This window comes from Trachypithecus francoisi, unplaced genomic scaffold (genome assembly GCF_009764315.1).
Source record: "Trachypithecus francoisi isolate TF-2019V2 unplaced genomic scaffold, Tfra_2.0 Contig01440, whole genome shotgun sequence".
Classification (NCBI taxonomy): Eukaryota; Metazoa; Chordata; class Mammalia; order Primates; family Cercopithecidae; genus Trachypithecus; species Trachypithecus francoisi.
This window is the reverse complement of record NW_022681431.1, coordinates 26,177,742-26,195,534: the sequence shown is the minus strand read 5'-3', so window position 1 is coordinate 26,195,534 and position 17,793 is coordinate 26,177,742. Positions and strand designations below refer to the sequence as shown.

General features: G+C 42.4%; 1 protein-coding gene across 2 annotated transcripts in view; it reads right to left on the bottom strand.

The window, feature by feature from the left end:
* The window catches only part of BAG4 (BAG cochaperone 4), a 37,886-nt gene that overhangs the window by 18,022 nt on the left and 2,071 nt on the right, over positions 1-17,793 (bottom strand). The window contains exon 2 of one of the 2 annotated variants that reach the window (XM_033231041.1): positions 1,599-1,706. The exons of the other annotated variant lie outside the window; for it this stretch is intronic. Within the exon in view, the coding sequence (XP_033086932.1) occupies positions 1,599-1,706 (108 nt within the window). The remainder of the gene's footprint in view (positions 1-1,598; positions 1,707-17,793) is intronic. 2 annotated transcript variants of the gene reach the window in all.

Sequence of the window (17,793 nt, the reverse complement as noted above, 5' to 3'; positions counted from 1 at the left end):
ATGGTGTGATCTCAGCTCACTGCAACCTCCGCCTCCTGGGTTCAGGTGATTCTCCTGCCTCAGCCTCCCAAGTAGCTGGGAGTACAGGTGCCCACCATCACACCCAGCTAATTTTTGTATTTTTAGTAGAGATGGAATTTTCCCATGTTGGCTAGGCCGGTCTTGAACTACTGACCTCAGGTGATCTGCCCACCTCGGTCTCCCAAAGACCAAGGGATTACAGCTGTGAGCCACTGCACCCGACCCTGCATGCTAGATTTAAAATGTACATATTTTCTGTACTTTTTGTAAGCTTAAAATATTTTAAATTAAATGTCTGTAATAAGTCAAATTTTCAAAAATAAGTACATTTTATGTTTGCTGATTCTGGGTCCTGAAAAATAATTTATTATGCCTCAAGCTATAGGTATACTTGCCTACATATATCCTTATCTCTGAGCTAAAAACATTAAAATGAGATTGATGGGCCGGGCGCGGTGGCTCAAGCCTGTAATCCCAACAGTTTGGGAGGCCGAGACGGGCGGATCACGAGGTCAGGAGATCGAGACCATCCTGGCTAACACTGTGAAACCCCGTCTCTACTAAAAAATACAAAACATTTCATAATTTGTTTCCAGCATGAGGTATCCTTTTAAGGATTTAGACCAGTGGTCTAGATTAATACTCTATTTTTACATTTAAACCTTTTATTATAAGTCTTACATAAACCATTTTTGTTACTCTCTTCCACATGTTACTGGATAAACTGTTTAGTAGAAAAATAGGCTTTTTAATCGTGAATATGATGACAATCAGTTATACAGTTATAAAATTAAAAGTTTTAAAAGCAATATTGTATATTTTTATCTATATAAAATAACTAAAATGTATCTAAGAATAATAAAATCACATTAAACCAAATACCCGTTTGTCTGTATTAAGTGCCAAACAAAGGATGCTTAGTGCACCGCTACATTGAGAGATTTATTTCTAGATGATGTGCACATTTAAGGATGTGGATGTGTCTCATTGAGTCTTTTCCTATACCAGGTTTTTCTTATAATACCTGAAGACTTACCAGTATTCTAGTGTATTATGAAGATTTCAATCATTACTATGCACAAACTAGTGGTTTTCGATGTTACTAAATTTTGGGTAAATGCTTTCATGGCTTTTTTCTTCAAAGTGTTACTGCTTACATATATCATGCATAGATTTTTGCTTAAAGTATGATTTATAATGTCCTTATTATCAAAGTTGTATACAATAAATAATAAAATAACAAATATGGATTAAAAAAAAAAAAATACAAAAAACTAGCCGGGCGAGGTGGCGGGCGCCTGTAGTCCCAGCTACTCGGAGGCTGAGGCAGGAGGATGCCGGTAAACCCGGGAGGCGGAGCTTGCAGTGAGCTGAGATCCGGCCACTGTACTCCAGCCTGGGCGACAGAGCGAGACTCCGTCTCAAAAAAAAAAAAAAAAAAAAAATGAGATTGATGGAGCCCATTAAAGCAAAGAAAAAAAACAAACACTCATCACTGCTCTGAAATCTGCACAGGTTTTGAAAATAAATCTATTCATTAAGAAAAAGTTCAGAAAGTCTCTGTTTTTAAACCATACCTGGCCTTGCAATTCTGGTCTTACAGGATATGTACTTGGGTAAGGAGCCCTAGATCTCGCAGAAGAATTCCAATAGTTAGAATTGTAGCTAGGATATGGTGGCTGCTCCTAAGAAAAAAAGAAAAATAAATTCACTCTTAATAACATTCATACATCATTTTAAGATAGATTGATAGAGGCAGGTTATACGGATTAAAAAAAAAAAGCAACAGACAAAAAAAAGCAATAAGCTGGGCACAGTGGCACATGCTTCTTGTCCTGCTACTGCCGAGGCTGAGGTGGGTGGATCACTTGGCCTCAGGTGATTGAGTCTAGTCTGGTCAACAGAGACCCCGTCTCTTAAAAACAAAAAATAAAAGAAAAAAGGCAATAGGACCCCACTATAAAACTACTCATTATTCAGTACATGGTAAATCAAATGCTCTGGGACAAAACAATTATTAGTAAAAAGCTGTTCTTATCTGTTTTGCTAATGACACCACACCAAATGCTATATAAAGGAATTCTACTACATCAAGATGATTAGCCAAATCAGAGACATTAGATCACCTCTATCCTTCTCCAATAACTAACCCTCATGACTACTAATTTAATTAGTGCAACAAAATGGTTCTTTGCTGTTGTTATATTTACCGATAACTTTGGAACACAAAGACATTACTACTAGAGTTTAGCTCAAGCACATACATCTTCAATCTCCAACTTCTTTGCCTTGACACACCCTAGTTTTTTCCTATTCTACTCTCTGCTACGGCTAAGCTTTCTGCTGGCAACCTCAGTGTCAGGCTTTGATGCAGAACATTTACCAATCCAAAGAGAAAATCTAGCTATGACAATAATTTCATCAGCCTTTCTCTCCAACTCAGAAAGTTAATGCAATGATTTGCAAAAAGTCAATAAACTTTGATAAAAGACTAAATAGACTCAAAACTTCTCAGAGCACTTATTATCTGATTTATTACATACATTATCCTATGAGTTATTTTGCTTTCAACTATATATATTTAGGTTTTGTTTATTTTTTTAATTTTTTTTTATTTTTGGAGACAGAGTTTCACTCTTGTTGCCCAGGCTGGAGTGCAATGGCACGATCTCGGCTCACTGCAACCTCTGCCTCCCAGGTAGGTTCAAGCAATTCTCCTGCCTCAGCCTCCCGAGTAGCTGGGATTTCAGGCGCCTGCCACCAAGCCCAGCTAATTTTTTGTACTTTTAGTAGAGGTGGGGTTTCACTATGTTGGCCAGGCTGGTTTTGAACCCCTGACCTCAGAAGATCCACCCGCCTAGGCCTCCCAAAGTGCTGGAATTATAGGCGTGAGCCACTGTGCCTGGCCCAAGTATCGTTTTAAGCTTGAACAGGACCTTCGACATTTTTTCTAAAACTTTGAATATAATTTCACAAAGAAATTCATTGGCAGCTGAAATAACTGAGAGATTATCACTATTAGCTTAACTGCACTACTTATCAGTTTCATAATACTTTGTTTTCAGTAATACTTTGAATTTTTTTCAGTAATCATAATTATCAACACTGTTGGTACTGTTATCTTGGTACTGTTACGGGGGTATTATAGTTGCAAATGAATACTTACATTGGTATTGTTGGGAATCAGTATTTTCATAATGCGACAGAGGAGACACAGATATAAGAACAATGAAACTTGGCCGGGCGCAATGGCTCAAGCCTGTAATCCCAGCACTTTGGGAGGCCGAGATGGGCGGATCACGAGGTCAGGAGATCGAGACCATCCTGGCTAACACTGTGAAACCCCGTCTCTACTAAAAAATACAAAAAACTAGCCGGGCGAGGTGGCGGGCGCCTGTAGTCCCAGCTACTCGGAGGCTGAGGCAGGAGAATGGCGTAAACCCGGGAGGCGGAGCTTGCAGTGAGCTGAGATCCTGCCACTGCACTCCAGCCTGGGCGACAGAGCCAGACTCTGTCTCAAAAAAAAAAAAAAAACCACCAACTTGGCCAGGCACAGTGGCTCACGCCTGTAATCCCACCACTTTGGGAGGCCTGACGCGGGTGGATCACCTGAGGTCAAGGAGTTTGAGACCAGCCTGGCCAACATGATGAAACCCCATCTCTACTAAAAATACAAAAATTAGCTGGGTGTGGTGGCGGATGTCTATAATCTCAGCTACTCAGGAGGCTGAGGCATGAGAATCACTTGAACCCAGGAGGCAGAAGTTACAGTGAGCCAAGATCACACCACTGCACTCCAGCCTGGGCCACAGAGTGGAGACCGTCTCAAAAAAAAAAACCCACCAACTCAGGCTGGGTGCAGTGGCTCAATCTGTAATCCCAGCACTTTAGGTAGCTGAGGCAAGAGGACTGCTTGAGGCCAGAGACCAGGAGTTCAAGACCAGCCTGGAAAATAATGAGACTCAGTCTCTACTAAAATAAATAAACAAATAAATAAATGTCAGGTGAGCATGATGATGGGTGCCTATAGTGCCAGCTACTCAGGAAGCTGAGAGGTGAGAGGCAGAGGCAAAGTCCAGGAATTCAAGGTTATGGTGAGCTATGATCTATGACTGTGCCACTGCACTACAGCCTGGGCAACAGAGTAAGACCCCATCTTTAAAAAGAAAAAACCAACCAACTTGATAACCACACACAGAATATAATTCAAATAATTCTTGAACAGTTTTCTGAATGGACATCCTTAGTGGTACATATTCTAAAGGCAAAAGAAATTTTAAAATATCTTAAACTCTTCAAATAATGTTACTAGTAGTGATATTACTATCTAAATTTTTAAACTTTCTTGTGTGTATTGCAATAAATACATACAGTAGTGTTATTGGGAACCGATACTGTCACAAGGACAAGGAAAGATAAAATATGAAATGGGGCAAGATGAGGAAAAACTGGGGGACAGTGAATGTGGTTGTGTCAATACAAACTCACATAAGTAAAAAACATAATTTGGCTGGGCGCGGCGGCTCACGCTTGTAATCCCAGCACTTTGGGAGGCCAAGGCAGGCGGATCACGAGGTCAGGAGATCGAGACCATCCTGGCTAACACGGTGAAACCCTGTCTCTACTAAAAATACAATTAGCCGGGTGTGGTGGCGGGCGCCTATATAGTCCCAGCTACTCGGGAGGCTGAGGCAGGAGAATGGCGCAAACCTGGGAGGTGGAGCTTGCAGTGAGCCTAGATCGTACCACTGCACTCCAGCCTGGGCAACAGAGGCAGACTCCATCTCAAAAAAACAAAACAAACAAAAAAGGTAATTTAACCTTTTATGCAAAACAAACAAATATGGCTGAAAGTGACAGTGTGCCAGTCCACACAAAGGATTTAGGAGTCGCTGCAAATTCCAGCAACCCTCTTGTGTTCCCATGCCCTCCACAAGACCTACATTATCTTATGGGAGCTGTGTTTTCAACTGAAGTTCCAGGATGAGAAGACACACAGGTAGACCTAAACTGAACCTGGGGCCTAGAGAAGAACCACTAGAGTGGACTCACAGAACCTGAGCAAGAAATAAATGTTTATCATTATAAGCTACCAAAACCCTGGAATTGTTTCAGCATAGGAAAAGTCAATCAATGCAGTAATTATCAAGTTGGTAATACAACCATAGAGAAAAAAGAATTACTTCAAATGACTTTTAGCTCACATTATATTTTAACTGTATGTCCTCAGTGGAATTTATTCTCTAAGGATAAGTTGAACTGCAAAGAAACCTAAACTGCATCCATTAGTTGTTACTCATAAAACTGGTATTCTTATTTTCAAGTTTTACTCACTACCATCCAATTCACCTATTTAAAGTATATAATTCAGGCCTGGCATGGTGGCTCACACCTGTAATCCCAACACTTTGGGAGGCCAAGGTGGGTGGGCCACTTGAGGTCAGGAGTTCAAGACCAGCCTGAACCACATGGTGAAACCTCATCTCTAGTAAAATACAAAAATTAGCTGGGTGTGGTAGCAGGCACCTGTAATCCCAGTTACTCAGGAGGCTGAGGCACAAGAATTGCTTGAACCCGGGAGGCAGAGGTTGTAGTGAACTGAGATTGCACTACTGCACTCCAGCCTGGGCGACAGGGGCAAGACTCCATCTCAAAAAAAAAAAAAATTAGCCAGGCATGGTGGCACACACCCGTAATCCTAGCTACTTGGGAGGCTGAGGCAGGAAAATTGCTTGAACCCGGGAGGCAGAGGTTGCAGTGAGCCAAGATCGTGCCACTGCACTCCAGCCTGGGTGACACAGCAAGGCTCCCTCTCAAAAATAAATAAATAAAAAGTAAACAAAGTCTACTTGGTCTGATATTAATATAGCCACTCCAGCTTTCTCATAGTTGCCATTTGCATATTATATATATATATACACATTTATATATGTATTTGTGTGTGTGTATATATAATTTTTAATTGATACATAAAAGTAGTACATATTTTTGGGATACATGTGACATTTTGATACATGTATGTAAAGTGTAATGATCAAAACAGGGTAACTGGGATATCTGACACTCAAACATTTATCTTTTCTTTATTGCATTATATTTATTTTTCTATCCATTTACTTCCAAACTATTTGTATCTTTAAACCTTTTTTTTTTGAGACGGAGTCTTGCTCTGTTGCCCAGGCTGGAGTGTAGTGGCCGGATCTCAGCTCACTGCGAGCTCTGCCTCCTGGGTTCACGCCATTCTCCTGCCTCAGCCTCCCGAGTAGCTGGGACTACAGGCGCCCGCCACCTCGCCCGGCTAGTTTTTTGTATTTTTAGTAGAGACGGGGTTTCACAGTGTTAGCCAGGATGGTCTCGATCTCCTGACCTCGTGATCCGCCCGTCTCGGCCTCCCAAAGTGCTGGGATTACAGGCTTGAGCCACCGTGCCCGGCGTATCTTTAAACCTTAAGTGTGCCACCTTTAGACATCATATAATTGAATCTTGTTTTTTTTAAATCCAGTCTGTCTTTTGACTCAATTGTTGAATCCATGTACATTTAATATTATTATTATTATTATTATTTTTTTTTTTTTTTTGAGGCGGAGTCTCGCTCTGTCGCCCGGACTGGAGTGCAGTGGCCGGATCTCAGCTCACTGCAAGCTCCGCCTCCCAGGTTTACGCCATTCTCCTGCCTCAGTCTCCCGAGTAGCTGGACTACAGGCGCCCGCCACCTCGCCCGGCTAGTTTTTTGTATTTTTAGTAGAGACGGGGTTTCACTGTGTTAGCCAGGATGGTCTCGATCTCCTGACCTTGTGATCCGCCCGTCTCGGCCTCCCAAAGTGCTGGGATTACAAGCTTGAGCCACCGCGCCCGGCCCATTTAATATTATTGATACAGCTGGATTTACATGTTTTATTTTTACTTTTTGTCATCTACTTTTACTTTTTGTTTTTTATATGTCGCATGTGTTTTTGTCCTTTATTCCACCTTTACTGCTTTCTTTTGCATTAAGTGAATATTTTGAAATGTAGCATTATAATTTAATGATTATAAATTTTTATACTTTTTTTTTCTTTAGAGGTTACTCTTGGGCTAACAATATACTTTTTTTTTTTTTTTTTGAGACGGAATCTCAGTCTGTCACCCAGGCTGGAGTGCAGTAGCATGATCTCGGCTCACTGTAAGCTCCACCTCCCGAGTTCACGCCATTCTCTCAGCCTCCCGAGTACCTGGGACTACAGGTGCCCGCCACCATGCCCGGCTAATTTTTTTTTCTGTATTTTTAGTAAAGACAAGGTTTCACCATGTTAGCCAGGATAGTCTTGATCTCCTGACCTCGTCATCTGCCCGCCTTGGTCTCCCAAAGTGCTGGGATTACGTGAGCCACCCCACCCAGCCGGGCTAACAATATACTTCTCATCAGAATCAGCTTCTGATTTATACTAACTCAATTCCAGTGAGATACAGGAATGTTATTCCTATATAAGTCTGTTCCTTTTCCCCCTTTTTGTGATTTTACTGTTATCCACATTATGTCTACAAATGTTACAAACTCAACATTATATTGTTTTTTTTTTGTTTGTTTTGTTTTGTTTTGTTTTGTTTTGTTTTGTTTTGTTTTTGAGACGGAGTCTCGCTCTGTCGCCCAGGCTGGAGTGCAGTGGCCGGATCTCAGCTCACTGCAAGCTCTGCCTCCCGGGTTTACGCTATTGTCCTGCCTCAGCCTCCTGAGTAGCTGGGACCACAGGCGCCCGCCACCTCGCCCGGCTAGTTTTTTGTATTTTTTAGTAGAGATGGGGTTTCACAGTGTTAGCCAGGATGGTCTCGAACTCCTGACCTCGTGATCCGCCCGTCTCGGCCTCCCAAAGTGCTGGGATTACAGGCTTCAGCCACCGCGCCCAGCCTATATTGTTATACTTATTACTTTATATAATGTATTTTAAAGAATCTGAGAGAAGAAAAGAGCATATTTGTATCTTTTGTTATATTAACCTTGTTATTAATCATTTCTGATATGTTGGTGTGTTCAATGGTGTCTGACATTTCTTCAACACATCAGTCTTTTTTTCTCCTTCAAATTGCATAATCTGTATTGATCTATCTTCAAATTCATGAATTCTTTCTTCTGTCAGTTATAGCCTATTGAACTCCCCTAATTTTTCATTTTAGTTATTGTACTTTTCAACTCCAGGATTTCTATTTGGTTCTTTTTTAATATATAATTGCTATCTCTTTAATGATATTCCCTATTTGACGTGACATTATCACACACCTTTGCTTCTTTAATCATAGTTTTTCAGTTATTTGAACATATACAATGGCTACTTTGAAGTCTCTGTCTATTAAATGTGACATCTGGTCACTTTAACAATCGGTTTCTGTTACCTGCTTTTTTTCCAGTGTATGGGTCATACTTCCCTGTTTCTTTCCATAGCTCATAATTTTTTGTTGGAAGCTAGACATTTTAGCAACTCTGAGTACTACTGTTCCCACCTTTTCCACCTCAGGCTTGTTATTGTCATTTGCTCATTTGTTTAGTAACTAGCTGGATTATTTTTGTAAAGTCTGTTTGCCCTCAAACTTCAAGTATGAAGTATGTGATATTGCTCATTAGAAGGCACAGCCTTGGGGATGCCCACAGTCACCCTGGATGACAAAGGTCTTTGCAAGACTTTCCTTGAGTGTATCTTTCCTTGACCACATCTAGTTGTTACAGCTTCACTAATTTCCAGCGGATTGCTCTACTGGTTTTAATAACACCCTGGGGCATAAATTGCTCCACAGACTGAGTAGATCAAATTTGGGTCCCTCTAAAGGGACCGTTAGTTCCCAAGGTCAGTGCTTGAGAGTTGTTCTGATACCAAAGGGCTCCTCCTAGCTGCTTCTTCTCCTGGTTCTCTCCAGCAAACTAGCTGGCCTACAGTTTATCCTATCTCCAGTGAATTTAACCAGTCTCTTTCCTATTGCTTTGCACAACAACCTCCGCAGTTTTTTTTGAGTTTCTCCATACTCTTGAGCTTCTCCATACTTTGTTCCTTTAGGAAAAGATTAAGAGCTACCTGTTTTACAGCCTATTTCTGCTTCCAGATAAAACATCTGAACCACTCTCTACAGCTATAGTGGGGACAATGGTGTGTTTATCTGAATGGCATCCCTGCTTTACGAAGTGGAGTACCCAGTGGAAGTGAGGCTATAGACTTAGGTCTTCTCGGCTTGAAAAGCAAGGGTAAAGATGATCAGAGCCCCAGTAGTTTCAGCAGTGCCTTGCCCAAGGTCAAGTCTCCATCCTAGGAGTAGGGACTGGGTGAAAGAAAGAAACCACCACCAGTCAGCCACAATTACCTAGAATTTTGCCTCAATGACAGGCACTTGGGGCAAAATGAGAAATGTTGGTATGCTACTCCTCCTCCTAGGATGAAAACCTTCTCACTGAGGCAATGGGGTAGAATACATGAAGCTGGAGCCCTGTGTTCTTGGCTACACCCTCTAGAGTGAAGTTTCTATCTCCCTAGCTGTAAAAAAGGAGGGATGGAGAAGGTTTTAGTTCAAATATCACAGACTCAAGGTTCTTCATGTTTCTTCATGGCCAGGCGCGGTGGCTCACGCCTATAATCCCAGCACTCTGGGAGGTCAAGGCAGGTGGATCACGAAGTCAGGAGTTCAACACCAACCTGACCAACATGGTGAAACCCTGTCTCTACTAAAAATGCAAAAATTAGCTGGGCATAGTGACACACACCTGTAACCCCAGCTACTCAGGAGGCTGAGGCAAGAGAATCACTTGAATCCGGGAGGCGGAGGTTGCAGTGAGCCAAGATCGCCGAGATCGCCAAGATGGCACCACTGCACTCCAGCGTGGGCGACAGAGCAAGACTCTGTCTAAAAATAAAAACTTTAAAAAAAGGATTTCTTCATTTGCTCTATTCCCTAGGACCATTTCTAGAAACTGTAATTTGTTGTTTTTTAAAATTAATGTTCACCAGTTTCACTGGGAACTAGGTCCACAGAATTCTTCATGCTGTCATGCCAGAACTGGAACCTGGCATTATTTTGAACTTATTTTACACATTATTGTTAGATTGTGCAAATATTTGTAATTATTTTAAGTTAGGAATCAAGATTTTTTCATATAAAATACACAAAGAAGTTAAAATTCCTATAGTGTTAAATTTGAATTAATTTAAGTATGAACTCATTTATTTTTCTATTTTAAAATACTTATTTTATAATCCTGCCCTTTGGAAAGGTCTAGACACAATGACAACACAATAATAATTAGTATATAAGCCAGGTACCCAACTGTAATTTCTGTACCAAGTATTAAGGTATTGGCCCTTGCCCCTCAGGTCCAAACACAGCACTGTTTTTCTTTCTTTGAGACAGAGTCTTGCTCTTGTTGCCCAGGCTGGAGTGCAGTGGTGCTCTCGGCTCAATGCAGTCTCCGCCTCCCAGGTTCAAGCCATTCTCCTGCCTCAGCCTCCAGAGTAGCTGGAATTACAGGCATGCACCACAACGCCCAGCTAATTTTTGTATTTTTAGTAGAGATAGGGTTTCACCATGTTGGCCAGGATGGTCTTGATCTCCTGACCTCGTGATCCACCTGCCTCAGCCTCCCAAAGTGCTAGGATTACAGGCGTGAGCCACTGCACCCGGCCGCAAGCATGGCATTCTACACTTGACTCTGTGATGCAAGGCTGGAAGTCTATAAACATTTCTCCCTCCCCAGCTTGCTTGCTTTCTGGTTCTGCCAACACAGTATGCTAGACTAGAGGAGGAGACAGTGGACTTGCTTCTTCCTGTCTGTTTGCTGTTTCTGTCAGTGTCAGCCCTGCAATGCCATTCAACCTGTACGCAGCAGTCAGTCAACAACACTCTTCAAGCTGAACGCCCTCAGAGGTACCTGCACCAAGTAGGAGGCGCCACCTCCTGGCCACTCTTCCAAGTTTCCAGGTTCTTTTTATATTTCATTTCATGTCATGTCATGTCATGTCCTTTCATTTCATTTATTTCATTTCATTTCATTTGAGACAGGGTCTCACTCTGTCACCCAGGCTGGAGTGCAGTGGCACAATCACAGCTCACCACACCCTCGACCTCCTGGGCTCAGGTGATCCTCCCACCTCAGCCTCCTGAGTAGCTAGGAATACAGGAGCCCACTACCACCTGGCTAATTTTTGTTTTTTGTAGAGACAGGATTTTCCCATGTTGCCCAGGCTGGTCTTGAACTCCTGGGCTCAAGCAATCCACCTGCCTCAGTCTCCCAAAGGGCTAGGATTACAAGTGTAAGCCACTGCGCCCGGCCATTCTTCCAAGTTTCCTGGTTCTAATCACCCCAACCTCTTCCCTTTATTCCCCAGCCCTAGGAATTGTAGCTACTTCCTCCACTTACTATTTTCTGTTACTTCTGTGTTCTCTTTTTCCCTTTTGAGAACTCTAATAACCTATTTAGCTAATTTCCTAAATCAAATTCTAACTAGTGTGGTTTCTGTTTTCCTGCTCAGATCTTGACTTGATGGTTTCTAAATGTAATTCTCCACTTGGGAGAAAAATTCAACCAAGTTCTTAAGGAATGGCTGATTATGAGGCTTGGGACAAAATATATACAAAGCGCCGGGCGTGGTGGCTCAAGCCTGTAATCCCAGCACTTTGGGAGGCCGAGACGGGCGGATCACGAGGTCAGGAGATCGAGACCATCCTGGCTAACATGGTGAAAACCCGTCTCTACTAAAAAATACAAAAAAACTAGCCGGGCAAGGTGGCGGGCGCCTGTAGTCCCAGCTACTCGGGAGGCTGAGGCAGGAGAATGGCGTGAACCCGAGAGGCAGAGCTTGCAGTGAGCCGAGATCCGGCCACTGCACTCCAGCCTGGGCGACAGAGCAAGACTCCATCTCAAAAAAAAAAAAAAAAAAATATATATATATATATATATATACACACACACAAAGCCTGAGACATCTTGTTGTATCAGAAATCAAGGAAGCTATTAAAAATCAATGGGTCATGCCAGGCACGGTGGCCCATGCCTGTAATCCCAGCACTTAGGGAGGCAGAGGCAGGAGTATAGCTAGAGCCCAGGAGTTTGAGACCTCCCTAGGCAATATACCAAGACCCCGTTCTCCACAAAAAGAAACAAAAAAAAAAATCAATGGGTTATGTCCAAAGGAATCAGAAGCCAAGAAAAAGGGACTCCCATTGACATAATATGGTATCATTTAAGCATCAAAAAGAACAACTGCTATCTGCTGCTAAGGCTTCCAGTGCAGATGCAAGGAAAAGTGTCCTTGTGCTTTCCATCTGTCTGATTGTGGCAGCTGAGATTAGAGAGAAGAATACAAGGAAACTCTGGAATAACCTTGAAAACAGTGAAGAGCCTGTTTTACTCTGAAGAACCTAACTTTTGAGTCGGCAGGAGAAGTTTTGGGAAATAGCCCCCACCACCCTTACCTGGTTGACTACACTTGTAAAAGCTTAAAGGTGACTGGGCGCAGTGGCTCATGCCTTTAATCCCAGCACTTTGGGAGGCTGAGGCAGGTGGATCACAAGGTCAGGAGACTGAGACCATCCTGGCTCATACAGTGAAACCCCATCTCTACTAAAAATACAAAAAAAAAATTAGCCAGGCGTGGTGGTGGGTGCCTGTGGTCCCAGCTACTCAGGAGGCTGAGCAGGAGAATGGCGTGAACCCAGGAGGTGGAGCTTGCAGTGAGCCGAAATCAGGCCACTGCACTCCAGCCTGGGTGACAGGGCAAGCGAGACTCTGTCACTAAATAAATAAATAAATAAATAAAGCAAGCTTAAAGGTTACAGCTAATTAAAGGCAAGCCAGTGACTCTTTGGTCTATTTGGGAGGAGAAAAAAAAAAGACTGCAACTGACTGAAACACACTCAATATATTGAGTGTATGTGTGCATATATACGTTATACATATATATGTTATACAAATGAGTTCATAATGCGACTTTAAAAAATGAGGGTGGGGTTAAATGTTTAAAATGAGAAATACAATTCCTTTTCTGTAATTTTAACAGGCTTTAGGGATAGGTAAAAATTAAATCTTCTTAAATTCTTACCCTAGAATTCTTGTTTAAAAGATGGGTCAGTGGCTGGGCGTGGTGGCTCACGCCTGTAATCCCAGCACTTTGGGAGGCCAAGGTGGTTGGATCACGAGGTCAGGGTTCGAGATCAGCCTGACCAACATGGTGAAACTCCATCTCTACTAAAAATACAAAAATTAGCCGGGCATGATTGTGCACACCTGTAATCCCAGCTACTCAGGAGGCTAAGGCAGGAGAATCGCTTGAACCCAGGAGGTGGAGGTTGCAGTGAGCCAAGATTGTGCCATTGCACTCCAGCCTAGACGACAGAGTGAGACTCCGTCTCAAAAAAAAAACAACAAAAAAAAGATGGGTCAGTATGTATGGCTCAGTTGTGGTGGTAGTGCTGGTTACATAATTGTATGCATTTAACAGAACTGACAGAACTATACCCTAAAGACAGTGAAATTTACTTTATGTAAATTATGCCATAACTTTTTTTAATGAAAAAAAGAATGTCCTCAATGAAGCACTAAAAAAGTAGAATTTTATTGTCTTAATGAAAAAAATAATGTCTTTGTCTTTTTTTTCCTCCTTTTGGACAAAATGGGACAAATCTAAAAATATCCCCAGTAACAGTGAAAGTCTGTAGCTCATGGCCCTCCCAACATGACACTAATTCTATGAAACAGTGGTTTCACAGGAAACTGGCTGAAGCTGAACTCTATTCTATAAACTAAGTTACCAATTTTATCATATGCCTAACTCTTTCCAAACTTTTTATTTGTTGAATGAAATACAAACTAAAACAAAGGTAATAAAATGTTTTCACAAGCCACAATAATGTGAATTAAAGTTCTATGCCAAAGAAAATTTGATTAAAATTATGCAAGATAGCTAATGTATTTCCTTTCTTCTCTTTTGAGAAATAAATAATCCCAGATGAAGACTGGAGTCAATTCCTTTAAAGTGAATATATGATTACATTTTCCAAAGTGGCTTACCAACATTCCTCCAAACTGAAACCCCAGCCCAAGCAAATCTAACAGCAGAGGACTCAGTAGCACTTGTACTACATAAATTTCATTTACAGATTTGCTTATATTTTTCATAAGAATTGGACAAAAATTATTAGTAAAGTACATGATAAATTATTTGTATAGCTATATAGTTCAAAATCACTAATAAATTACCTTATGCTCCTATACTGACAATCATAATTTTTTAACTTTTCAAACGCATTTGGATCTCTTCCAAATGCTTCCCTGTTCTGTCCCTCTTGTCCCAGCATCTGGTTCAAACATTTACCAAATAAATTTCGCACAGCATCCCATTCTACTTCCTTCACTGTAAGATGACCTAGCCTCCTACTCCACCATGAGAGGAGACCAATAGCTGTCAATGCCCCTCTGCTCCAATTCCAAACTTGTTGCTTTTCTCCCTTTAGCTCAAAAAGAGGTTTCTCAACTCTTTTCCCTTACTTCCTTTTTGTTTTTGTTTTTGTTTTTGAGACAGAGTCTCGCTTGGTAGCCCAGGCTGGAGTGCGGTGGCATGATCTCGGCTCACTGCAACCGCCACCTCCCTGGTTTGAGCAATTCTCAGAGTAGCTGCGATTACAGGCGCCTGCCACCATGCACGGCTCATTTTTGTTTTTTGTTTTCTGGGACAAGGTCTTGCTCTGCTGCCCAGGCTGGAGTGCAGTGGTGTGATCTCGGCTCACTACAACCTCCATCTCCCAGGTTCAAGTGGTTCTTCTGCCTCAGCCTCCCAAGTAGCTGGGATTACAGATGTGAGCCACCACACCCAGCTAATTTTTGTATCTTTTAGTAGAGATGGGGTTTCACCACCTTGGCCAGGCTGGTCTCAAACTCCTGACCTCAGGTGACCTGCCCACCTCAGCCTCCCAAAGTGCTGGGATTACAGGTGTGAGTCGTCGCGCCCAGCCTAAAGTTTTACTCTGAAAAAACACAAGGAGTGGCCGGGTACCAAAAATACAAAAGCAGCCGGGCATGGTGGCGGGCGCCTGCAATCCCAGCTACTTGAGAGCCTGAGGCAGGAGAATTGCTTGAACCCGGAAGGTGGAGGTTGCAGTGAGCCAAGATGGTGCCATCACACTCCAGCCTGGGCAAGAAGAGCAAAACTCTGTCTCAAAAAAAAAAAATTAAAAAAAAAAAAAAATAGGCCCGGCGTGGTGGCTCACACCTGTAATCCCAGCACTTTGGGAGGCCGAAGCGGGTGGATGACGAGGTCGGAGATCAAGACCATCCTGGCTAACATGGTGAAACCCCGTCTCTACGAAAAATACAAAAAAATTGGCCAGGCGTGGTGGCAGGCACCTGTCGTCCCAGCTACTTGGGAGGCTGAAGCAGGAGAATAGCGTGAACCCGGGAGGCAGAGCTTGCAGTGAGCCTAGTTCGGGCCACTGCACTCCAGCCTAGGCAACAGAGCGAGACTCTGTCTCAAAAAAAAAAAAAAGAAAAAAAGAAAAGGGAGTGATAGATTTCTAATTTTTTCCCTGCCATACTTAAATGTGTTAACATAGTCAAGTCTGTGTTGTAGTTCAGTACATCATCTCAATACAACCAGTTCTATACAGCAATGCTTCTCAAATATTAATGTGCACATGAATCACCTGGGGATCTTAATAAATTGCAGCAGTAAGTCTGGAAGAGGAGAGATTTTGCATTTCTGTCAGCCTCACAAGTGACACCAAAGCTTCTAGTCCATGGACTACACTTTTTGAGTAGCAAGGTTATAAAAGGTTTCTATACTGTTTGGTTTTCTAATTTGACAGATTTATACTATTAAAATGCAAAACATAAAAAGTCAAAAGAACAAATCTGGAAAAAACATTGCAACATCTGTGACAATATGCATACCTTTTTTTTTTTTTTTTTGAGATCGAGTCTTGCTTTGCTGCCCAGGCTGGGGTGCAGTGACATGATCTTGGCTTACTGCAACTTCCGCCTCCCGATTTCAAATAATCCTCCTGCCTCAGCACCCCCTAGTAGCTGGGTTTACAGGTATGTGCCACCATGCCTGGCTAATTTTTGTGTTTTTAGTAGAGACGGGGTTTTGCCATGTTGGCCAGGCTGGTCTCGAATTCTTGACCTCAGGTGATCCACCCTGCCTCAGTCTCCCAAAGTGCTGGGATTACAGGAGTGAGTCACCACGCCCGGCCAACATGCATATGTTTGGTATGAGTTTTCTATTGCTGCAGAAAAATTACCATCCTATACTTTTAAAGTTGCAGAATCATCAATCTAAAAGATAGTACAAACTCTTAAAATGGTTTACAAATGCCCATTACACATTTCCACCTTTATCTCCAAGTACTTCAGCACCATCACCCACCCTATGGGCACAAGTGTACTCAAACCACACTTGACAACTCCTTACACAATGCTAAAATCTTAACTTCTGTAGTGTATCCAACCCTCCCTAACTCTATCCCACAAAACAGACTTTGGTTTTGATAATACAGCAGGCCCAGCAGAAGTTAGTCATCAGTTTAGAGGTCCTCTCCTCTTTCCCCACTTCCACTGAATTTTGGTCTAATTTGGCCAAGCATTTCATCACTCTATAGTCCCATGACCTACGTATACCAGATTTAGGCTCAGAAAATATGGATTTTTTTTTTTTTTTTGAGATGGAGTTTCACTTTTGTCTCCCAGGCTAGAGTGGAATGGTGTGATCTCGGCTCACTGCAACCTCCGCCTCCCGGGTTCAAGCGATTTTCCTGCCTCAACATCCCAAATAGCTGGAATTACAGGCGCCCGCCACCATGCCCAGCTAATTTTTCTATTTTTAGTAGAGACGGGGTTTTGCCATGTGGCCAGGCTGGTCTCAAACTCCTGACCTCAGGTGATCCGCCCTCCTTGGCCTCCCAAAGTGCTGGAATTACAGGCGTGCCACTGCGCCCAGCCAGATCTTTCTTTAATTTATAATTAATCTTGTCCCGGCACTGTGGCTCACACCTGTAATCCCAGCACTTTTTAAGGCCAAGGCGGGAGGATACCCTGAGATCAGGAGTTCAAGACCAACCTGGCCCACACGGCAAAACCCCGTCTCTACTTAAAATACAAAATTTAGGTGGGCGTGGTGGTGGGCACCTGTAATCCCAGCTACTAGGAAGGCTGAAGCAGGAGACTTTGACCCGGGGAGGCGGAGGTTGCAGTGAACTGAGATTGTGCCACTGCACTCCAGCCTGGGCAACAGAGCAACACTCCGCTTCAAAAATAAAAAATAATTTCTCAATGCTACATGTTTTTCTCATACAATTGTTTAAACTGTGATATAATCAACATGCTATAAACTCTACCCTTTTAAAATGTACAATTCAGTAGTTTTTAGTACATTCAGAGTTGTGCAACCATCACCATTGATTTTAGAAGATTTCTTATTTTTTGTTTTTTATTTTTTATTTTTTTTAGAGACAAGGTCTCACTATGTTGCCCAGGCTGGTCTCAAACTCCTGAACTCAAGCAATCCTCTGGCTTCGGCCACCCAAAGTGCTGGGATTGATTACAGGTGAGAGCCATCTCACCAGGCCCCAATTTTAGAACATTTCATCATCCCAAAAAGCATATTCTCACCTACACTGCCAGTCCCCCAACCTCTGGCAACCATTAAGCTTTCTGTCTCTAGATTTACCTACTCTGGCCATTTCATATAAATGGAATTACACAATATGCAGTCTTTCTGACTGACTTTGCTCACGTAGTGTGATGTTTTCAAGGTTCATTCACATTGTAGC